The 18,590-nt window shown below is 41.4% G+C and overlaps 1 protein-coding gene across 2 annotated transcripts in view; it reads right to left on the bottom strand.

The window, feature by feature from the left end:
• ajap1 (adherens junctions associated protein 1) overlaps positions 1-18,590 on the bottom strand; it is a 235,440-nt gene that overhangs the window by 77,038 nt on the left and 139,812 nt on the right. For both annotated transcript variants that reach the window (XM_052039608.1, XM_052039609.1), the window contains exon 3: positions 16,402-16,489. In XM_052039608.1, the coding sequence (XP_051895568.1) occupies positions 16,402-16,489 (88 nt within the window). The remainder of the gene's footprint in view (positions 1-16,401; positions 16,490-18,590) is intronic.

Genomic DNA, 18,590 nt, shown 5'->3' with positions numbered 1-18,590 from the left:
CTGCCCCCTGTCTGTATTGCATGTTCTTCCTGCTACTTCTGGACTGCTTATTTCCACATTCAGTTCCACCAGAACCCAACCTTTCTGAACCAAAGACCCACTTGTTCCCACTGGTTATGCATGCACATTCCCCAGACACCTGATGATGTCACAAGATGCTCCTTTTTAACAGGTGGGGATGTCCTGGAGATCTCTTGGAACTCTGAGCGGATTGTGTGCTGAGTTTATTTACTTTTCCTTCTATTTTGAACCTTCTAATGTATTAAAGCCTCATGAACCCCAGTAATCTTGGCTTTGTGTTCCACTCCTGAGGGGTCCTGCTACTAATTTAGACAATTGTCTCTTCCTCCATCTGCTCTATACTGTATATGCTGGCCCAGAGTAGATACCAGTTTTGAAGTTATTAAAATCTGTCTGACTCAGGATAGAACGAGAACATAGAACAGTACAGCACAGGAACAGGCTATATAGCCCACGGTGTGCTGGACTAATTAAACTGGTAATTAGCAATACTTAACTACTTAAGCAACAGCTAACACTTAACTAACACTTAACCTACTTAGTAACACTAAATTAGTAACACCTAACTAAACTCATCCCTTCTGCCTACACAATGTCCATACCCCTCCACTCTCTGCACACTCACGTGCCTATTTAAGATCCTCTTAAATGCCTTTATCATATTTGCTTCCACCACCACCCCTGGCAGCCTGTTCCAGGCACCCACCGCTCTCTGTGTAAAAAACTTGCCCTGCGCATCTCCTTTGAACTTACCCCCTCTCATCTTAAATGCATGCCCTCTGGTATTAGACATTCCAACCCTGGGATGATGTGTGATGAAGAGCAACACAAGGATAATGATTTTCCCACATACCCGTTCCCTTGCCCTAGGTGGTAGAGGTCACTGGTTTCACATTTGTTCTCAAAGGAGCTATCTGGCCCATCATGCCCAGTTCCAATGAAAAAGCTCCTCAGCCTTAAGCCACCTCACAGCACTGATAGTCCGATACACCTCAAGTGAGTCTATTCAGCGTATATTTGGAAGGACAGTGGCAGAGAGACAATGACTGAAATGTAATACAGGCTGTGAGCAAAAATCACTGCTTTAACGGCTTGTGTCATATGCCTAATTGATGTCCAATTCGAAGTTGCAAAGACAATGTGCAAAGAGCACTTGAATAAGCTCCAGACAGTTAGTTTCAGCTTCTCTTGTCTCATGTGCATCAGTCTGTGCATTTTGCATTGAACTGCATTAGAAGTGAGGAACCCAGTGAACACACATACATTGCTATACGTATATAATCAGTGGAAATCTCATTAGTGTGATCTGGAATGTTGTCCCAAACAGAACTATCCTCTTGCAGATCCTGTTAGCAAACACATCCCTTCGAGAAATTGCTTGAAGTTTAATGTTCGCTAATTTAGGTTTTAAATGTATGAATGAAACAGTACACCTCAAACAATGCTAATCAACCGGCCTGTTGTGGTTCTGGGTATCCACTTCAGGCAATCTGCAGCTGGTAATACTTGTGCTGCATCCAAAGGGAGAAGAAACACTGGCATCCGGGTCAAAAGATGATTTTGAGTTTTATTTGAAAACTCAGCCAGTGTGAAGCAACAGGCAAGGAAGACACAAAACACCTGTACTTCATTTACTAGTGTCTTTTCAAGTTATTTTGCCTTAACTACAAATAATCTACTGGAGCAACTCAACAGGTTGAACAGCATCTGTGGGAGCAAAGGAACTGTCGACGCTTCGGGTCGAAACCCTGCAGGCCCCAAACGTCAACAATTCCTCTCCTCCCACAGACGCTGCTCGACCTGCTGAGTTCCTCCAGCAGATTGTTTGTTGCTCCAGATTCCAGCATCTGCAGTCTCCTGTGTCTCCACTTTGCCTTACCTATATTGTTGAAACCAGGAGCAGTTTTAGAAAAGAAGTTACAATGTGGGTGAAGTGTATCCTTAATCACAGCTTTTCTTATCTGAACAGCCCATCGGCGTCCCAGCTAGCAGTGTTCACTTTGATGTGCCTCGGAATAAAAGTGCCAGGAGAAGGTTAAAAACCATAAGGCAGCAGGAGATATGTAAGCAGTAGGAGGGAAGATGTGGTAAAGGCTGGATAACACTAATCTTACATTTAAAACGGAGATGCTACTGATATAAATCTTTCCACACTTTCAGCGATCTATGAAATTCTAAGCCAGGGTGGGAGATGAACTATGGGATGAACTTCAACTTGAACAATTAACAAATACATAATGAGGACACTCCCCAGGGAAGGGGTGGTTTTAGTTTGAGGGAGATGGGAAGTGGAAATTCAGTGCACATTTAAAATTGATGAAATAAATTCTAAGGCAAGTTCTCCAACTTATTTACCATCTCCTGCATGTGTGATTATACAGTCTATTTTTTATAATTCAGTGTGTTTTCCATGTTAAAAAGTTTTAATTATCCAAATTGTTGAATTAGTTTGGTAAATCACACAAGAAAGTAGAAAATGAAATTGAATTAACAGAAACTTTAGAGTTAAGCGACATTTTGTTCATCTGTGGGATGTGGTTGTCATAGCAATCACTGCCCAGTCCCGAATACCATGGAAAAAAAGATGATGAGCCAATGAGGTTTATGTGGTGAAGTTACTCCAAGCACTTTTGGGTTGGGAATTCCAGGACTTGGATTGAGTATTTGTGAAGAAACAGCAATATATTTCCAAGTTGGGATGATGTGTGATGGAGAGAAACATAATGATAATGATGTTCCCACGTACCCGTTCCCTTGCCTTAAATGGTAGAGATCACTGGTTTCACATTTGTTGTCAAAGGACCCATTTGGCCCTTTATGTCCATCTCCACTGACAAAGCTCCTCAGTCTAATGCCATCTTACCTCATTGATAATCCAATACACTTGACTGAGTCTTACCCATCCTCCTCTGTTCCACAAAAGGACAATCCTACCTTGTCCAACCTTTCCTCATAGCTACAGCTTTCCAGTCTTGTAAACCTCCTCTGTACCCTCTCCTGTACAACTACATCTTTCCTGTGATGTATTGACTAGGCAGTACTCAAGCAGTGATCTAACTAGTGATGTATACCTTTCCGACACAACCTATCTGCTCTTGTACTCTATCACTTGGCTAAGAAAGCAAAGCATCCTGTTCACCTTTTAACCACGTTATTGACTGCCCTGGTACACTGAAGAATCTGTGGACATACATTTCAAGGTCCCTCTTTTCCTCTAAACCTGTTATTATCTTCCCAACTATTATCTAATCCCTTTCCTTGTTGTACCTTCTCAAATGAATTCATCCATAATCTCCAGAATGAATTTCATTTTCCACTCTTTTGCTTAACTGACCAGATCTTCCTGCAATCCAAACCTTCCATCCTCACCACCAACCACATGACCACACTTTGTATTGTTTATGAACTACTTTATTGTGCCATCCCTATTTAAGTCTGAAACTGTATTATGTGGGGTGTGTGTAAAGAACTGAGTACTGAGGGACCCAATTAGTAACAGCCTTCCAGTAACAAAAATATCCATTAATCATTAACTTTTGCTTTCCATTATTTCATTGATTTTGCCAGTCTCCCTTGGATTACATGGATTTTACTTTTTCTGCCCAGCCAGCCATACGGAACCTTATCAAAGCCTTGCTAAAATTCATGAAGACGACATCAAAGTCGCTGCCTTCAACGACCTTTCTTATTACCTCTTCAAAGACTTTGATCAAGTTAGTCAGACACAACCTTCCCTTAACAGGTCCATGCTGACTGCCCTTGATTAGTTTGTGCCTTTCTATGCAAAAGTTTATACAGTCCCTCAGAATGGATCCCAATAATTTGCCAACCACCAGTTAAACTAACTGTCCAGTAATTATTTGGTTTATCCCTTCCTTTTTAAACAAAGGTACTCACATTGGCACCTGCCATCCTCTGTAGCCAGGCAGGATATAAAAAATAATGGACTGTGCCCCTAAAGTGTCTGATTAAAGGTCTCCGGGATATATTTTATCTGGGCCAGGAGATGAATGCACTTTCAAAGTTGCTGAACCCTTTGATCCTTTCTCTTTTATTATGTTTGTCCCATCCAATATTTCACACTCACCCTCTTTAACTACAGCACTGGCATCATACCTCTGTTTTGTGCAGAGATTTGTAGAGTATTACGTGTCTTACCCTCATCCTTCTGCTCCACACACGAGTTACTTGATCATCTGCTGACCTTACTCATTCTTATGTTATCTTCACTTTTTATGCACATAAAACAACCTTGGGCTTTCTTTGATCTTGCACACCAGTAGTTTTTTATTCCCTCTCATTTCTTTCCTAATTTCTGTTTTCATACTGTCCTTATATTTTCCATACTTTTCTGGGTTTTCAGCCATATTAAAGTCTTGCTGTTTGACATAAGCTTCCACTTGTTCTTTATCTTATATCTCGTCATCCGGTGTCCCTGGATTTGACAGTCCCGTCCTTTTCCTTCATGGGAACAAATTTATCCGAAGCCATTTGAATCTCACCCTTGAATGCTTCCCAGTGCTTTGTGACTGACTCACCTTCGGGCAGCTATTCCCAGTCTACTTGACAGGAAACGTCAGCCTACAACAGTTCTCCAATTTTGTCATTATCCTTTTCCAGAACAACGCTAAATGTAACTGAAACGTGATCACTACGACAATGATATTCTCCCACTGACGGTCTTTCTGTGTGCCCAGCTTCATTTCACGACTAAACCCAAAATCACTCCAACCTTAAACCAAAATTCTCCACCAGCACTTGTGCACCAATACTTTTGTTGAGCTTTCTGCATACTGGCCAAAATAAAGTTCCATGGAATACAATTAAGGAATTCTTTGCCCACCATACTATTTCCAGTTAACGCCAGGGAAATTGAAAATCTCCCACTATTACTGCCTTCATTTTTGTAATACCAAAGAAACATGCTTCCAAATTTGCTCTTCTATCTCCCTTTGAGTGTTTGGGCTTCCATATTTGTTCTTCACTTCAACTCAGAAATAAATCTCACTGGATTATCGTTCAAACATATTGCCCCTTCTCACAGGTCCTCTGCCATCCTGCAGAGAACTCAAAGGTTTCAACGCCTTTGCTGACAATCTGATCTCTGCTTTCAAACAGTTTGTTACCGATCTCTCAACATCATCTCTGGGAAAAAGCTTGTGACCAATATCCATTTCAAGCCTACAGACACCCACAGCTCTATTAACTATCCCTCCTTCCACTTTGCTTCTTGTGAGGACACCATTCCACTCTCCCAGTTTCACCAGCTTTGTGACATTTGTTTCGATGTTGAAATCTTCCATACCAGTGCTTTCAAGATGCCTTCACTTTAACTTAACCATGATTTCCCCTCCACCATAATTGACAAGGATTTCAACCTCATCCAGTTCATTGTCTATGCATCTGCTTCCAAACCCTCTTTAGTTTTACATTGTCCTGGATCGGCCCAGGTTCACCTCCTTGTCTGAAAGGCACTACCATTAACGTTGTACACACTTTAATTATTGTTTCAAAGTGTTTGGAGTGGGACACAACTTCCTGCCTCATCAAATTTGGTCATAGCCGTCTCTTGAACCTGACAGTTGGTGGGAAGACTCCAGGGAGGTCATAAGATGAGCCTCTTATCACCCAATGTCAAACCTCCAGTTCTGCTTCTGGTCAGTAATGAATCCCAAAGTTCTAACAGTGGAGAATCTAGCAATGGTAATGTCATTAATCATCAAAGGAACATGACCGTCTCTTACTTGAGTTGTTAATTGTCTGGTACATGCATGGCACAGAAGTTACTTGCCACTTGTTAACCTAAGCCTGAGTGCAGTCCAGCCTTGCTGAATACAGGCAAAGACTGCTTCTTTATTCAAGGCAAATGGAACCATGCACCCATCAGTGAACATCCTCACTTTGACCCTATGATGGAAGGAAGACCTTTGTCGAAGCAGTTAAAGATGATTGAGCTTTGAGCCCTGATGTACTCTTCCTGGAGTTAGGTCATTTGATCTTAAAGAATCATTCCACATATTTCTTTGTGCAATGTATGATTCAAGTTAGTACTAAATTTTCCCCGACCTCAATATACCAGGGCTTATTAATGCCACAGTCGCTCAAACTCTGCCTTGACCTCAAGGGCAGTCCAATTTTGGACAAAATTTGCAAAGATGTCTGGAACTGTGAGGTCTTGGCAGAACGCTGGATAAGTTTTGATGCAGGTATTGGTAAATAAAGGAGTTTAACCTTGTCAGGCAATACCTTGCATCACTTTGCTGATCATTGAGGGTAAACTGAGAGTTGGGTCGGTAATTTCCTGGAGTGGAATTCACCAGCTTTTTGTGGTTCGGATATACCCAGGCAATTTCCCATATTGTCTGGTAGATGCTGGTGTAGTAGCTGTCCTGAATCAGCTGGGAGTGCTGGTGGTCCCAGAACATGTCTTCACTACCATGGCTGGGATGTTTTAGGGTCTCATGGTCTCAACCAGTGTTCTTAGCTGCATCTTAATAGCCCAGGAAGTTAATCAAATCAGCTGAAGACCGGCTTTGATGGTGTGAACATCAGGAGGATTTAGAGAACTACTTTAGCATTTCTGGCTGTAGATGGTGGGAAATGCTTTAGCTTTAGCTAAGTGTTTTAATTCATGAGCTGGACTTTGCCATCACTGAGGAATTGGTAATCATGGAGCATCATTCTTCTGTTAGTTGTTCACCACTGCCATTCGTGAACTGAATGTATCGGGATTGCAGAGCTGTGATCAGATCCATCAGTAGTGTGGCTGCTGCACCTACAAGACGTAACCTGTGTTGGAACTTCACCAGTTTGGGTTAACCTGGTGCTGCCCTGGGGATGATGCATAATGGACATCATCTATCAATTATTTAATTGCATATTTAAAAATATGATTTAAAATGGTTAAAACTCTAAGCTGTTGCTTTGTAATACACTGAAGCTGAAATGGCTCGCAGGAAGGAATGTTAATTAATTCAATTAATCTGTTTAGTTAAATTCAATGCTATCTACATGGTATTGTCTTGCATTTAATTTTAAAATGAATACTGACATCTTAACTCTTAGCCAAAGGAGACGCTGTTTGAAAAGTTAATAATGGATAAGGCAGAAAGAAATGAAAATGTGTTGATGGGATTAGTTAGTGCATCTGTGCGTTGTTTCCTCACTATTAATAGAGAAATAATATATCGTAATGGGGACAAAGGGACCCTGTCTACGTAAAAGAGTCTGACACCAGGGAAATACAGCCCTCCTGTGCGTTATAACAGGAAAAATCAGGGACAGGTGCAGGCTCAATCCCCTCTCAGTCCTGCTCCACCACTCAGTCCGATCATGGCTGATCTTGTGCCTCAAGTTCACTTTCACATGTAACCCTTGTTTCCCTCTGAGTTAAAAAATCTCTCAATCTAAGTTTTTAGAATGCTCAGTGTCTGAGCATACGCAGCCCTCTGGAGGAAGAACTTCCAATAACTTACAACTATCTGAGTGAAGAAGCTGCTTACCTCACCTTTTATACTCTGACTACATCCCCTGTTTCTTCACTGTCAACCAGGAAACACCCTCCACATCTTCTTGTTAAAGCTCTCACAGATATTTTTCAATGAAATCACACTTCTAAATTCCATGTTCCATTCCCCATTACTCAACCTCTACAGGACAACTTCAAGGGAAGCTCTGTTACATGGAACAGTACAGTCAGGACAGGCCCTTCGGCCCACCATATCTGTGCTAACTGCTCCAGTATATCTTACTTTCCATAAGGACACCAAACCTGCACTTAGAATCCCAGGTAAAGTCTCATCAAAGTCTTGTACAAGTGTTGTAAGACATCCATATTCTTCCGTTCTGATCCCTTGAAATGAATGCCCACATTTCATTTACCTTCCTGAACACTTGTATTTAATATACAAGGATACTCAAATCCCTTTGAACACCAACATTTAATTATTTCTCACCATTTCAAAAATATCCATTTTCTATCCTTCCTCATCATTGAGTAAACACTTAACTTGTTATCCATTCGCTTCAAATGACTAATATCCCTTTGCGTACTCATTAACAGGGACATAGAGAGATCTGTACAGGGAGTACCCTTGTACTTAGAATTCACTTTGCATTGTATAAGTTGATTTCAGACATGGAGTTATGGAGTGACATATTCAGGAATTATCATGTAGAAGATGCTGTGGAAACTGTGCAAAGTATAAAAATAGGTCCTGACTGAACAATTTTCTACCAGTGCAATTTGAAAGGAATTTTAAGGGTTAATGCATACAGACGTGTCAGAGGACTTCAGAGGACAGAGTGGTTAAAAAGAATTCAGCTTCCTCTGACCACCGAGCAGGACTGAGGATATAAATAATCTCTTGGTGGGGAAAAAGGAACAAGGGGGGGCTCAACTGTAGATGTTATATCCTCCCTTAACACAGAGGCTACAGCAGCAGAGGAATGCGGAAGGAAGCGGCTACTTTTCCTTTATGTTTTGCCTTTCCCAACCTCCCTGGAGAGCAGGAGCATAGTAATTCTTTTAAAGTTGCATTAATCACTTCTGCTGAGGCTGATGATGTGTACACTGCCTCAAACATTGGCTCCTATTTACCAGGTTTCTTTCTGGTAACGAGTGATTCAATTTAAAATCAATAACAATTTCATCCAAAGTAATCGAAAACGCGAGCTGAATTGTGCTTCAGATGCAGACAAGCAGATCTTGGCCATGAGCAGGAATACTTACTTATTCACTTAAGCATTCATTCAGTCTGGAAGACCAATAGAACAGTCTTCAAAGGACACAATGCACTTTTTCACTTTGACCTAAAATGGACTTTGTATTTGTTTTGTTCTAATTGTATTCCCTCTTGCAAAAAAATTGTGTTTAATTTATGTTTTTCTTGTGCATGCTGCTTATCTGATGCTATGTGCCTGTGATGCTGTTGCAAGTAAGCTTTTCCATTGCATCTGTGCATACATGTACTTGTGCACATGACAATAAACTCAACTTTGACAATGGCCCAGACCTTTTATTGGTGGTTCAGAAGAGCACCATTGGTGAGGTACCTCTTGCTTGTCTTGACTTCCACACTGGCAATGCAGCGCAGATATACAGAACATGGTGAGATCAGATTCAGGTGCACCTGACTTATTGCTACACTTCTTGGACCACCCTGAGTTGACGGGTTTTGTATTTGGTTCTATAGCTTTAGACCAGGCATGGTTAGTGTTTCTAACATGGCCCTGTTCACTTCAATGAGACCACCAATGAGAATGCAAAAGGTATGTGAAGATAAATGTTTTGCATTTAAGTTTAATTAACTCTCATCAAATGTATGTACTTCTTCATTATTTTTGAACAATTATTAGTTTTTTTTATTATTTTAATGTATTTCAGTTGTTTTGAAATATCTCCAATCATCAGATGACAGTATAGTCATGGTATAGTGGACAAGTGAAGAAGGTTATCAAAAATTATAGGGGGATCTTGATCACCTGAGTAAATGGGCCAAGGAGTGGCAAATGGAGTTTGATTCAGACAAGTGCGAGGTGTTGCATTTTGGAAAGTCAAATCCATGTAGGACATTCACAGTGAACAGCAGGGCCCTGGGGAGTGTTATAGAACAGAGGAACCTTGGAGTTCAAGTACATGGTTCCCTGAAAGTGCAGTCACAGGTGGTGAAGAAGGGTGGTGAAGAAGGCTTATGGCACACTGGCCTTCATCAGTCAGGGCACTGAGTACAGAAGTTGGGATGTTGTGTTTTAGTTGTACAAGACGTTGGTGAGGCTGTACTTGGTATTATATTCAGTTATGGTCGCCCTACTCAGGGAAAGATGTTATAAAACTGGAAAGAATGAAGAAAAGATTTACAAGGATGTTGCCAGGACTTGAAGGATTGAGTTATCGGGAGAGGTTGGACAGGCTAGGACTTTTTTCTTGGAGTGTATGAGACTGAGAGGTGATCTTATAGAGGTGTATAAAAACCATGAGGGGCAAAGATAGGGTGAATGCACTCAGTCTTGTTCCCAGGGTTGGGGAATCAGGAACTGGAGGGTAGGGGTAAGGTGAGAGAGGAAAGATTTAATAAAAATCTGAGGGGCAACTTTTTTTACACAGAAGGTGGTAAGTATGTGGAACGAGCTGCCAGAGGGAGTGGTTGACGCAGGTACAAAATCAACTTTTAAAAGACACTTGAACAGGTACATGGATAGGAAAGATCTAGAAGGATATGGGCCAAATGCTGGCAAATGGGACTAACTTGGATGGACATCTTGGTCAGCATGGACCAGTTGGGCCAAAGAGGCTGCTTCTGCGCTGTGTCACTCTATGACTCTATCAGGGACATTTTTAAACACTAGAAATGTCCCGTGACTGTATGAGCTCTCAAACAGCAATCAGGGAGGTCTGGGGCAGGGCCTCAGGTTGTGCCGCCTGAGCCTTAGTCACTGTTTGTGGACCACTCCACTTTATGGGATGGCTATGGTAACAAAGCCTTGAAGTTCAATTAGACCCACATGGCCACAGATAAAGAGGTAAAGTGCTGCCATGGGGATAGTGCAGTGGGGCAAATTCAAGGCAAGAATGATCCAGCCTAATTTGACCAGAACACTGCAATAGTTAAAATGATGAAATGCTCAAAACAGATGTTGCAAATCTGAAAATAGAGCAGAAAATCCCAAAAGCATGCAGCAGCTCTGTCAGCACCTGAAAATGACAAAGGAAAGTTAATGTACTAGATATTGGTCCTTTTTCAGGTAGAAAATCTCATCAGAGTGTTCAACTCCTGGGCAGGTATATCTTCAAACTGCCAGAAACATAAATTCAATTGTTAAGCGCACTTATACTGTAACTCTACAGCAGGATCTATGCTTTCAACTGATGGAAAAACTGCTGAGTAAATTCCTATTTCAGGTCTCAGACAATTCCAGAGTCCAAAAGTGTGAGACTCTTTGTGGTGATGTTGGGAAACTCAAATCAATTTTGAAATTTAGGGTTCCTTTGAATTATTTGAGATAATGGGTTTCCCATTCAAAGACAAGCTGACTGATAGGCTTGAACCTTAAAGAGTACAAATCCTGCATCACAAGACATAACCTACAAATGAGGGTAATTATAGTGGGAAATGAGAAAAGAGAGGAGGAAGAGAAACACTGGAAGGGAGGTGGAAGTGAGAGAGGGAAGGGGGAAGAGGGGACAGGGTTCCAATCATTGGGTTAGGCCTGTAACCAAATTGCATTTGGGAAGACAAAATGGAGGGTAGGGGGAGTGGCGGGGAGCAGAAGAATTGCAGGATGAGGTTGCTTACCAGGGATCTTACTGGACCTGGTAAAAACAGTCCCCTTCTTTCTGGCACAAGCCATTCCATGGAACCACTCAGCACGTGGAATCAGCTCTACCTGGCTTCATCTGCCTGGTTTCCTGACACCAGGAAACCTTAGAATGACTGAAGCCTCATTGTAAGATTTAACTAGACAACCTACGTCCTCCAAATGACCGCCTGCTCCTTGTCCTACCTCAGAACCGGAAGCGGGAGAGATCGTTGTGGGTTCAGATCAGATTTTAACTTCTATTCTGATCATCCCCAACTCGGTATTTGGGGTCCAGATTCTGCCCGTGGCTTCTTCTGTATGTATTTCTGGAAACTGCAAGGTAAATATGAAATGGCAAGAACTTTGCCTCCAGTTTCTTTATGATGAATACAGCTTTCCTGCTCTTTCAACGCCACTTATGTTCTCCTGTGTTGAATTTAAGTTTATTTTGTGGTGTGCCATCAGGAGTGCCTGTTCACAAACATTGATTAGTGAGATTGTTTGCTTTTCTGGGTTATTCCTTACACCACCCATTGGAACCCAAGTTTGGACAAGCCGATTCACTGCCACTTCTCTCCTGCTCCCACTCATAGGAGATTCTCTCCCCCCTTAACCAACTGAGAATGAATATTAAATTGCCTCAATCCCCAAAGGACACAGATTTTCAGCCTATCAAGTGGGCTTAAAATTTATAATTTATGTTTTTTCTTGTAAATGCTGTTTACCTGATGCTATGTGTCTGTGATGCTGCTGCAAGTAAGAATTGCATTGCATTCATGTACTTGTGCATATGACAATAAACTCGACTTTGACTTTAAAACGAGCATTCATTACCCCCTCAGTGGAGATTTTCATGTCAACTCTCTGCAGATGATCAACAATTACACTGCAAAATGATGCCATGATTTGAAAATATATCCTGTTCACTCACAGAGAGATACAGCAAGAAAGCAGGCCCTTCAGCCCATCAAGTCCATGCCCCCCCATCAGCCACTCATTTACACTCATCCCACATTAAACCTACACTCCACATTCTCATTAACTCCTCCCAGATCCTTTCACCTACCTATGCACTAGGGGCAATCTATGGTGGCCAATTAACCAATCAACTCACACATCTATGGGATGCGGGAGGAAACCCACGCGGCTACAGGGAGAATGTGCAAGCTCCACACGGACAGCATCTGAGGTCAGGATTGAATCTGGGTCTCCGGCACTGTAAGCCGGCGGCTCTATTGGCTGTGCCACTGTGTCACCCACAGCATAATCCCCACTTACCAGTGTACCTGTTGGTAGCACTGAAATGTACAGTGGTTTTAAAAAACCTAAGGAACATCTGGAACAGATGCTTGCCCGCAAAAAGCATGCCTAGAAATTTACGGAAACGCAAGCTGATAAAATAAAGGTACATTTGTACCAAAGCTTTGACATTTGCTTGATTATTGCAGATTCAGAGACCAAAATAATTCATTTATTTCTATAAATTAAAATAGAAAATAGAAACAAAAATGATAAAATGAACAGCAACGCTGTTTCAAAACAAATTGTGCATGAAGTAGATGTTCTTGCAAATCCACCTTATCCTTCCGACTCTTACACCTCATTATTCACGTATTCGATCTGAAAGACTTGCTTTCACCTAACCATCACCTCCAGCAATCTAATTTAAGATCCATCCATTAATAAACACTGCAATAAAAATGACTGAATTGACTCATTTTCAAAATCAGATTATGAAGAATTGCATCTTTATTTGCTTTTAATTGATATGACTCTTAACAGGAGGAGAACACACTCTGCGATGAATGTGTACTTAACGTATTATCATATTTTTTCTCCCTGTTCCTGAAAATTATGGTTGTTTGCCAATTGAACAAAGTGGGTCATTAAGGTTCCATCTCATCTGGAGTTGAAACTGGCTTCAAATATATTTTTTTTATTTACTTTTTCTTGGCTGACACTTATAACCCATGAACTACAGCATTATCAGGTGGAGTCTGGAGTTATTCACAGTACAGAGTGAGCGGGGCAGATTACTTTCCCTGAAGGACGTTAGTAAACAAGATGGGTTTTTATAACAATCTGTTAGTTTCATGGTTACTATTTCTGATATCTTTTTCTTGTAATTTTTAGATTTATTTAATTATTCAGATGCAACTTCTCCACCTACTGTAGAGAGATTTGAACTCATACCTCTGGATTAACATTTCATACTTCTGATCCAGTAACTTAACACCAACCATGCTCTCATGGATCACCTTCCTCCCCCACCACAAACATCAACTCTGCTGATGCACTTGGGATAGTTAACATGCCTCGATTTTGCAGACAAGTATTTCACAAGTCATCCAGGATTTCATCACCGTCACTCTGCAAATGAAGTACTGACATCTATCAATCAATGTTTTGGGGCATTTTGGCCATTTTTCAGCCAACGAGGAACTTTGGAAAAAGGGTAGAGTGGATGGTGTTCCAAATAAGAAGGATGAAATTGAGTTGTCTTTGAGACTCCATACATATGCCACAAATCTGTAACTAGATATCTTTGAAATGGAATTCCCAGGGTAAGATAAGAGCAGGCAGACAAAAATAACTGGCACAAATCTGTCGATTCCAAGGTCAAAAGAGTAAACTATACATGAGATTTGTCTGAAGTGGCAGCTCAAGAAAAGGACCAAAAATGGAAGACCACAGGAGGCCTGCTCCACAACGTGTAACGAGGTGACTGCTGGTGCTGATCTCTCTGCAAATGGCAATCAGTAAAATATATAAATCACTGCACTTGCCAGCAGCATCATTCATCAGTGATGAAAAGATTAGTGGTTTGCGTCATGAAGACCTATTCACTGCGTGACCTAGTTCTTCAAGAGTAGCAACCCTACCACTTCCCATTGTAGATTGTCGCGCTTTTTTTTTCCAAAACGTATCCAATGTTCTGATCTCAATTACTGTCCTTAGTGGCTCAACTCCATTTCAGGCCTTTGGCTATTGTGAACCAGTGACCTCAAGTTCCAACCGACCCAAAACTATTGATAGTGGTTAGCCTTTTCTATCCTATGGATATAAGACTATTGAACGGTTCCCTTATATGATGAGATGGACTCTGACCTCACTATCTACCTTGTTGTGGCCTTGCACCTTATTGCACTGCACTTTCTCTGTAGCTGTGACACTTTACTCTGTACTGTTACTGTTTTTACCTGTACCACCTCAATGCACTCAGTACTAACCCAATGTAACTGCACTGAATTGATCTGTACGATGGGTATGCAAGACAAGTTTTTCACTGTACCTCGGTACAAGTGACAATGATAAACCAATACCAATACGTCTCTAAACATGACTGAAGAGTTTTGGTTTACTACACTATAATTTGAATATCATCTCAAACAGAATGGGTCAGTTTCATTGTTTCCTCTTGCTGTATCACTGCTGGCTGTTATGCCAGTAAAACCAAACAGTCACACAACACTCATGGTCAAAGAGTTCTCCTCACAGTTCCAGACCTAATTGCATGGGGTGATGCTGAGTTTCAGAGGTCAACAGAGTCTAAATGACACCTTCTAGCATGTGTTTATCCCTTTTATTCGATGTACCCCCAAAAAATCTAATCCTTTCACTAGAGCCCCTCCATCTAGTCTCTGTCCATAAATCTACTTAGAGTCATAGAAACAGGCCATTCAGCCCACCAAGTTATACTGGCCATCAAGACTAATCCTATATGAAATCTCCCCACATTCCCATCAATTCCCTCCAGTTTCTACCATTCACCTACATGCCAGGGGCAATTTAGAGTAGCCAATTAACCTACTAACCTGTTCATCTTTGGGATGGGGAAGGAAACCAGAGCAGATTGGGGGAAATCCTTGCAGTCAGAGGGAGAACATGCAAACTCCACACAGAGAGCACCCAAGGTCAGAATTGAACCTGGGTCTCTGGTACTGTGAGGCAGTGTCTCTACATGCTGCACCACTGTGCTGCCCTACTTAAATTGATCCTGCTAACCTCACATATCAATTGATTATCCTTTGGTTAACAGAAAAGCATTATTCCAAGTTCTAACTTCCTAACTTGCATCCCAAACATCAGCCTGACACCCTCAGACACTCTGAACATTTTAACAACAAATCTTTAACGTGGAAAATGAGTTAATTTCAAAATCCAGATAGCTTCATTGACAGTTTTATCATTTAGGGCTTCATTGTAAAAGAGGGATGGGAAGCCTGTGGAAAAACTGTAACAATTAAAAGATTGACAGGCATGGCAGGAGGTGAAATGCACAATTTCCAACTATTTAAGTTATAAATTATCCTTTACATTGCAAAACTACAATAGATTGCTTTTGACATATGAAATCTTATTGCTAGTTTTTACAAAGAGAGTGGTGGCATTGATCAGGTTTTGAATTCAGTTGACACTCAAATAGTCTCAGAAACACAAAGAAAACAGAGAAACTGGCATGGATTATCCTCAGATCTTTCAAATCACTTTTTAGGTTTTATGTTTAAAGCTAAACTAGAGGAATAGGATAAAAATTGAGATTACTGAGGTCATTAATACCACATGTGAACTCATGGGTGCCTCTTTAAATGGATGTAGTACAGAGCACAGGGTACCTCTAACTGGCAATCTCACTTAGAGAACTGGAATGGGCAGTGATAGGTTATATTGATGGAATAAGAAATTTCTTCTGCGGTTTAATCTGAACCTGGACCAGTTTACTTTGCATAACACCATGATTTACCTGACTGGAAATGTATCTCAATACTTAATGACTGAAGTGTTCTGCCCCACATCACTAATGTCCTTGATCTAGGATGACTACCAAAGTGATCAGAAAAGATAGTGAAAGAAACAAGATGATAGAGATCCCAGCCATCCAATATCTGAACCAGGTTAATATTTTGACTGCCACCCTTCATTGACAATCAATAACTTGGAGTAAGGGTTCTCCAAGATGTCAACCCATTAGTGTCTCTTTCAAATAGCTGACTAATGGATTTCTATGACTAGCGTTATTCTTTTCAATCTCAGATACCTGCTTTTTATAGCTTTATCTTAGCTTGCAAAGAATGTACTTACCAGTTTTTTAAAACCAGAGTTGTTATCAAAGCAGCAACAATCATGATGAGGGAGACTGTGATGGTAATGATCTGATGAACGGCCAAACCTAAAGATTAAAAGAAGAGAAAAATACTGTGTTTATTTCTGTCTGCCACCTCATGACCCGAATGCAATTTCTCCAAGGACCTAAACATTTTAAAACTCAAACAGAATGCATACCAACATAAATTGTGAAAACCTTTGAAATAATGATTTCACTGGCTAGGGAATCACCAAAGGTCAAGACAGAAAAATGAAGGACAAAATTAGAATTTTTCTTTTCACACAGAGGATCATTTGAGCATGGAAAACTTTACCATGAGTGTTTATTGAGGTCAAAACAGTACTAACATTGAAGGGTAGATTTGTAACATAGTGTGTCAATTATCTCAGGTTATGCATATGTTTTATTGGTAAGGAGTGGAGTGGGTTCTCCTTTTGTATGCACTTGATTGGCTAAAATTTGATTGGCTAAAGAGTTCTCTCCACCACAATGGCTATGGAAATGGAGTGCGTCGCTCCAGTGATAATGCAGAGGAACAGAGATCATCCTGTCATAAAGCTGAGGGATTGGGTTGAGGCGGATCATGCTGCCTGAAGAGTTGGAGAAATAGGATGTAAAGTGATCACTCTGGTGCAATGGTTGGCACTAGTACAGGTACATTATCCCACAATCTCCTTGTATCTATTGATTCCCAAGATTCCACTGGGAGAAAGATGCTGATGTGTAAGAACGATTCCTGATTTTGGAACTTATAATTCAGTCCCAGTAAATCGAACAACAAAACAATTGCCAAGAGAAACAAAGGACTTCAGATGCCGGAATCTAGAGGAAAAACATGATGATGCTGGAGGAACTCAGCAGGCCAGGCTGCATCTGTGGAGAAAAGCAGGCGGTCAACATTTCGGGTCAGGACCCTTCTTCAGGACTGAAGATAGGAAAAGGGGAAGCCCAATATATAGGAGGGAAAAGCAGAGCAGTGATAGGTATCCAAAAGAGGGGAGGTGGGGTGGGCACAAGGTGGTGATAGGTAGATGCAGGTAAGAGATAGTGATGGGCAGGTGCGGGGGAGGAGGGGAGAGCAGATCCACCGGGGAATGGGTCAAAGGTAAGGAGAGAAAGGAAAAAAAGGATATAAAAAAGAGAGATAGGCTAGAAAAGAAGAGAGGAAGCATGGTGGGGGAGGGGAAGTTGTTGTGGGGAAGAGGGTGGGGACTACTTAATGTGGGAGAATTCAATGTTCATGCTGTTTGGCTGCAAGGTTCCAAGACGGAAAATGAGGTGCTGTTCCTCCGGTTTGCGCTTGGAATTCTCCTGGCAGTGGAGGAGGCCGAGGATAGATATATCTGTGATAGTGTGGGAGGGGGGAGTTGAAGTGACTGGCAATTGGGAGATGCAGATCGTGGTTACGGACAGAACACAGGTGTTCGGCGAAACGGTCACCTAGTCTGCGTTTGGTCTCACCAATGTAGAGGAGGCCACACTTGGAGCACCGAATGCAGTAGATGATATTAAGGGAGGTTCTTTAACATCAACGAGTGAGACAAAGATTCACCTGCATCTCCCTTAATTTCAAAACGATTGCCAACCTGTCAGAAGATACTGGATAGATTACAAAAGTACAGGTCAGGCCAAGAGAAGCTGAATGGACCAATGGATAGAAGAAGATAAGCTGGAATGTTTTTAAGACTTCAATCACAGACAAAACCTGTGGGTTTTGATGGTCAAGTAGTTATGTTGATAAGTACAGAGATAGATACTGAGGTGAATATGTCGATGGGCATACGGTTAAATCAATAGATAGCTGAAGGGCTTTAAATAAATAAATAAAGGTATGCATAGCCAGCCAACCATATCTAGCGATGAGTCAGAGTACAGGAAGGAGATAGAGAGCTTAGTGGCATGGTGTCATGACAACAACCTTTCCCTCAATGTCAACAAAACAAAAGAGCTGGTCATTGACTTCGGGAAAGGGGGCGGTGTACATGCACCTGTCTACATCAATGGTGCTGAGGTCGAGAGGGTTGAGAGCTTCAAGTTCCTGGGTGTGAACATCACCAACAGCCTGTCCTGGTCAAATCACGTAGATGCCACGGCCAAGAAAGCTCACCAGCGCCTCTACTTCCTCAGGAGGCCAAAGAAATTTGGTTGGTCCCCTTTGACTCTC

This window comes from Pristis pectinata, chromosome 26 (assembly GCF_009764475.1).
Source record: "Pristis pectinata isolate sPriPec2 chromosome 26, sPriPec2.1.pri, whole genome shotgun sequence".
In the NCBI taxonomy this organism is placed as follows: Eukaryota; Metazoa; Chordata; class Chondrichthyes; order Rhinopristiformes; family Pristidae; genus Pristis; species Pristis pectinata.
The sequence above is the reverse complement of the archived record's forward strand: the minus strand, read 5'-3'. Positions and strand labels throughout refer to the sequence as shown.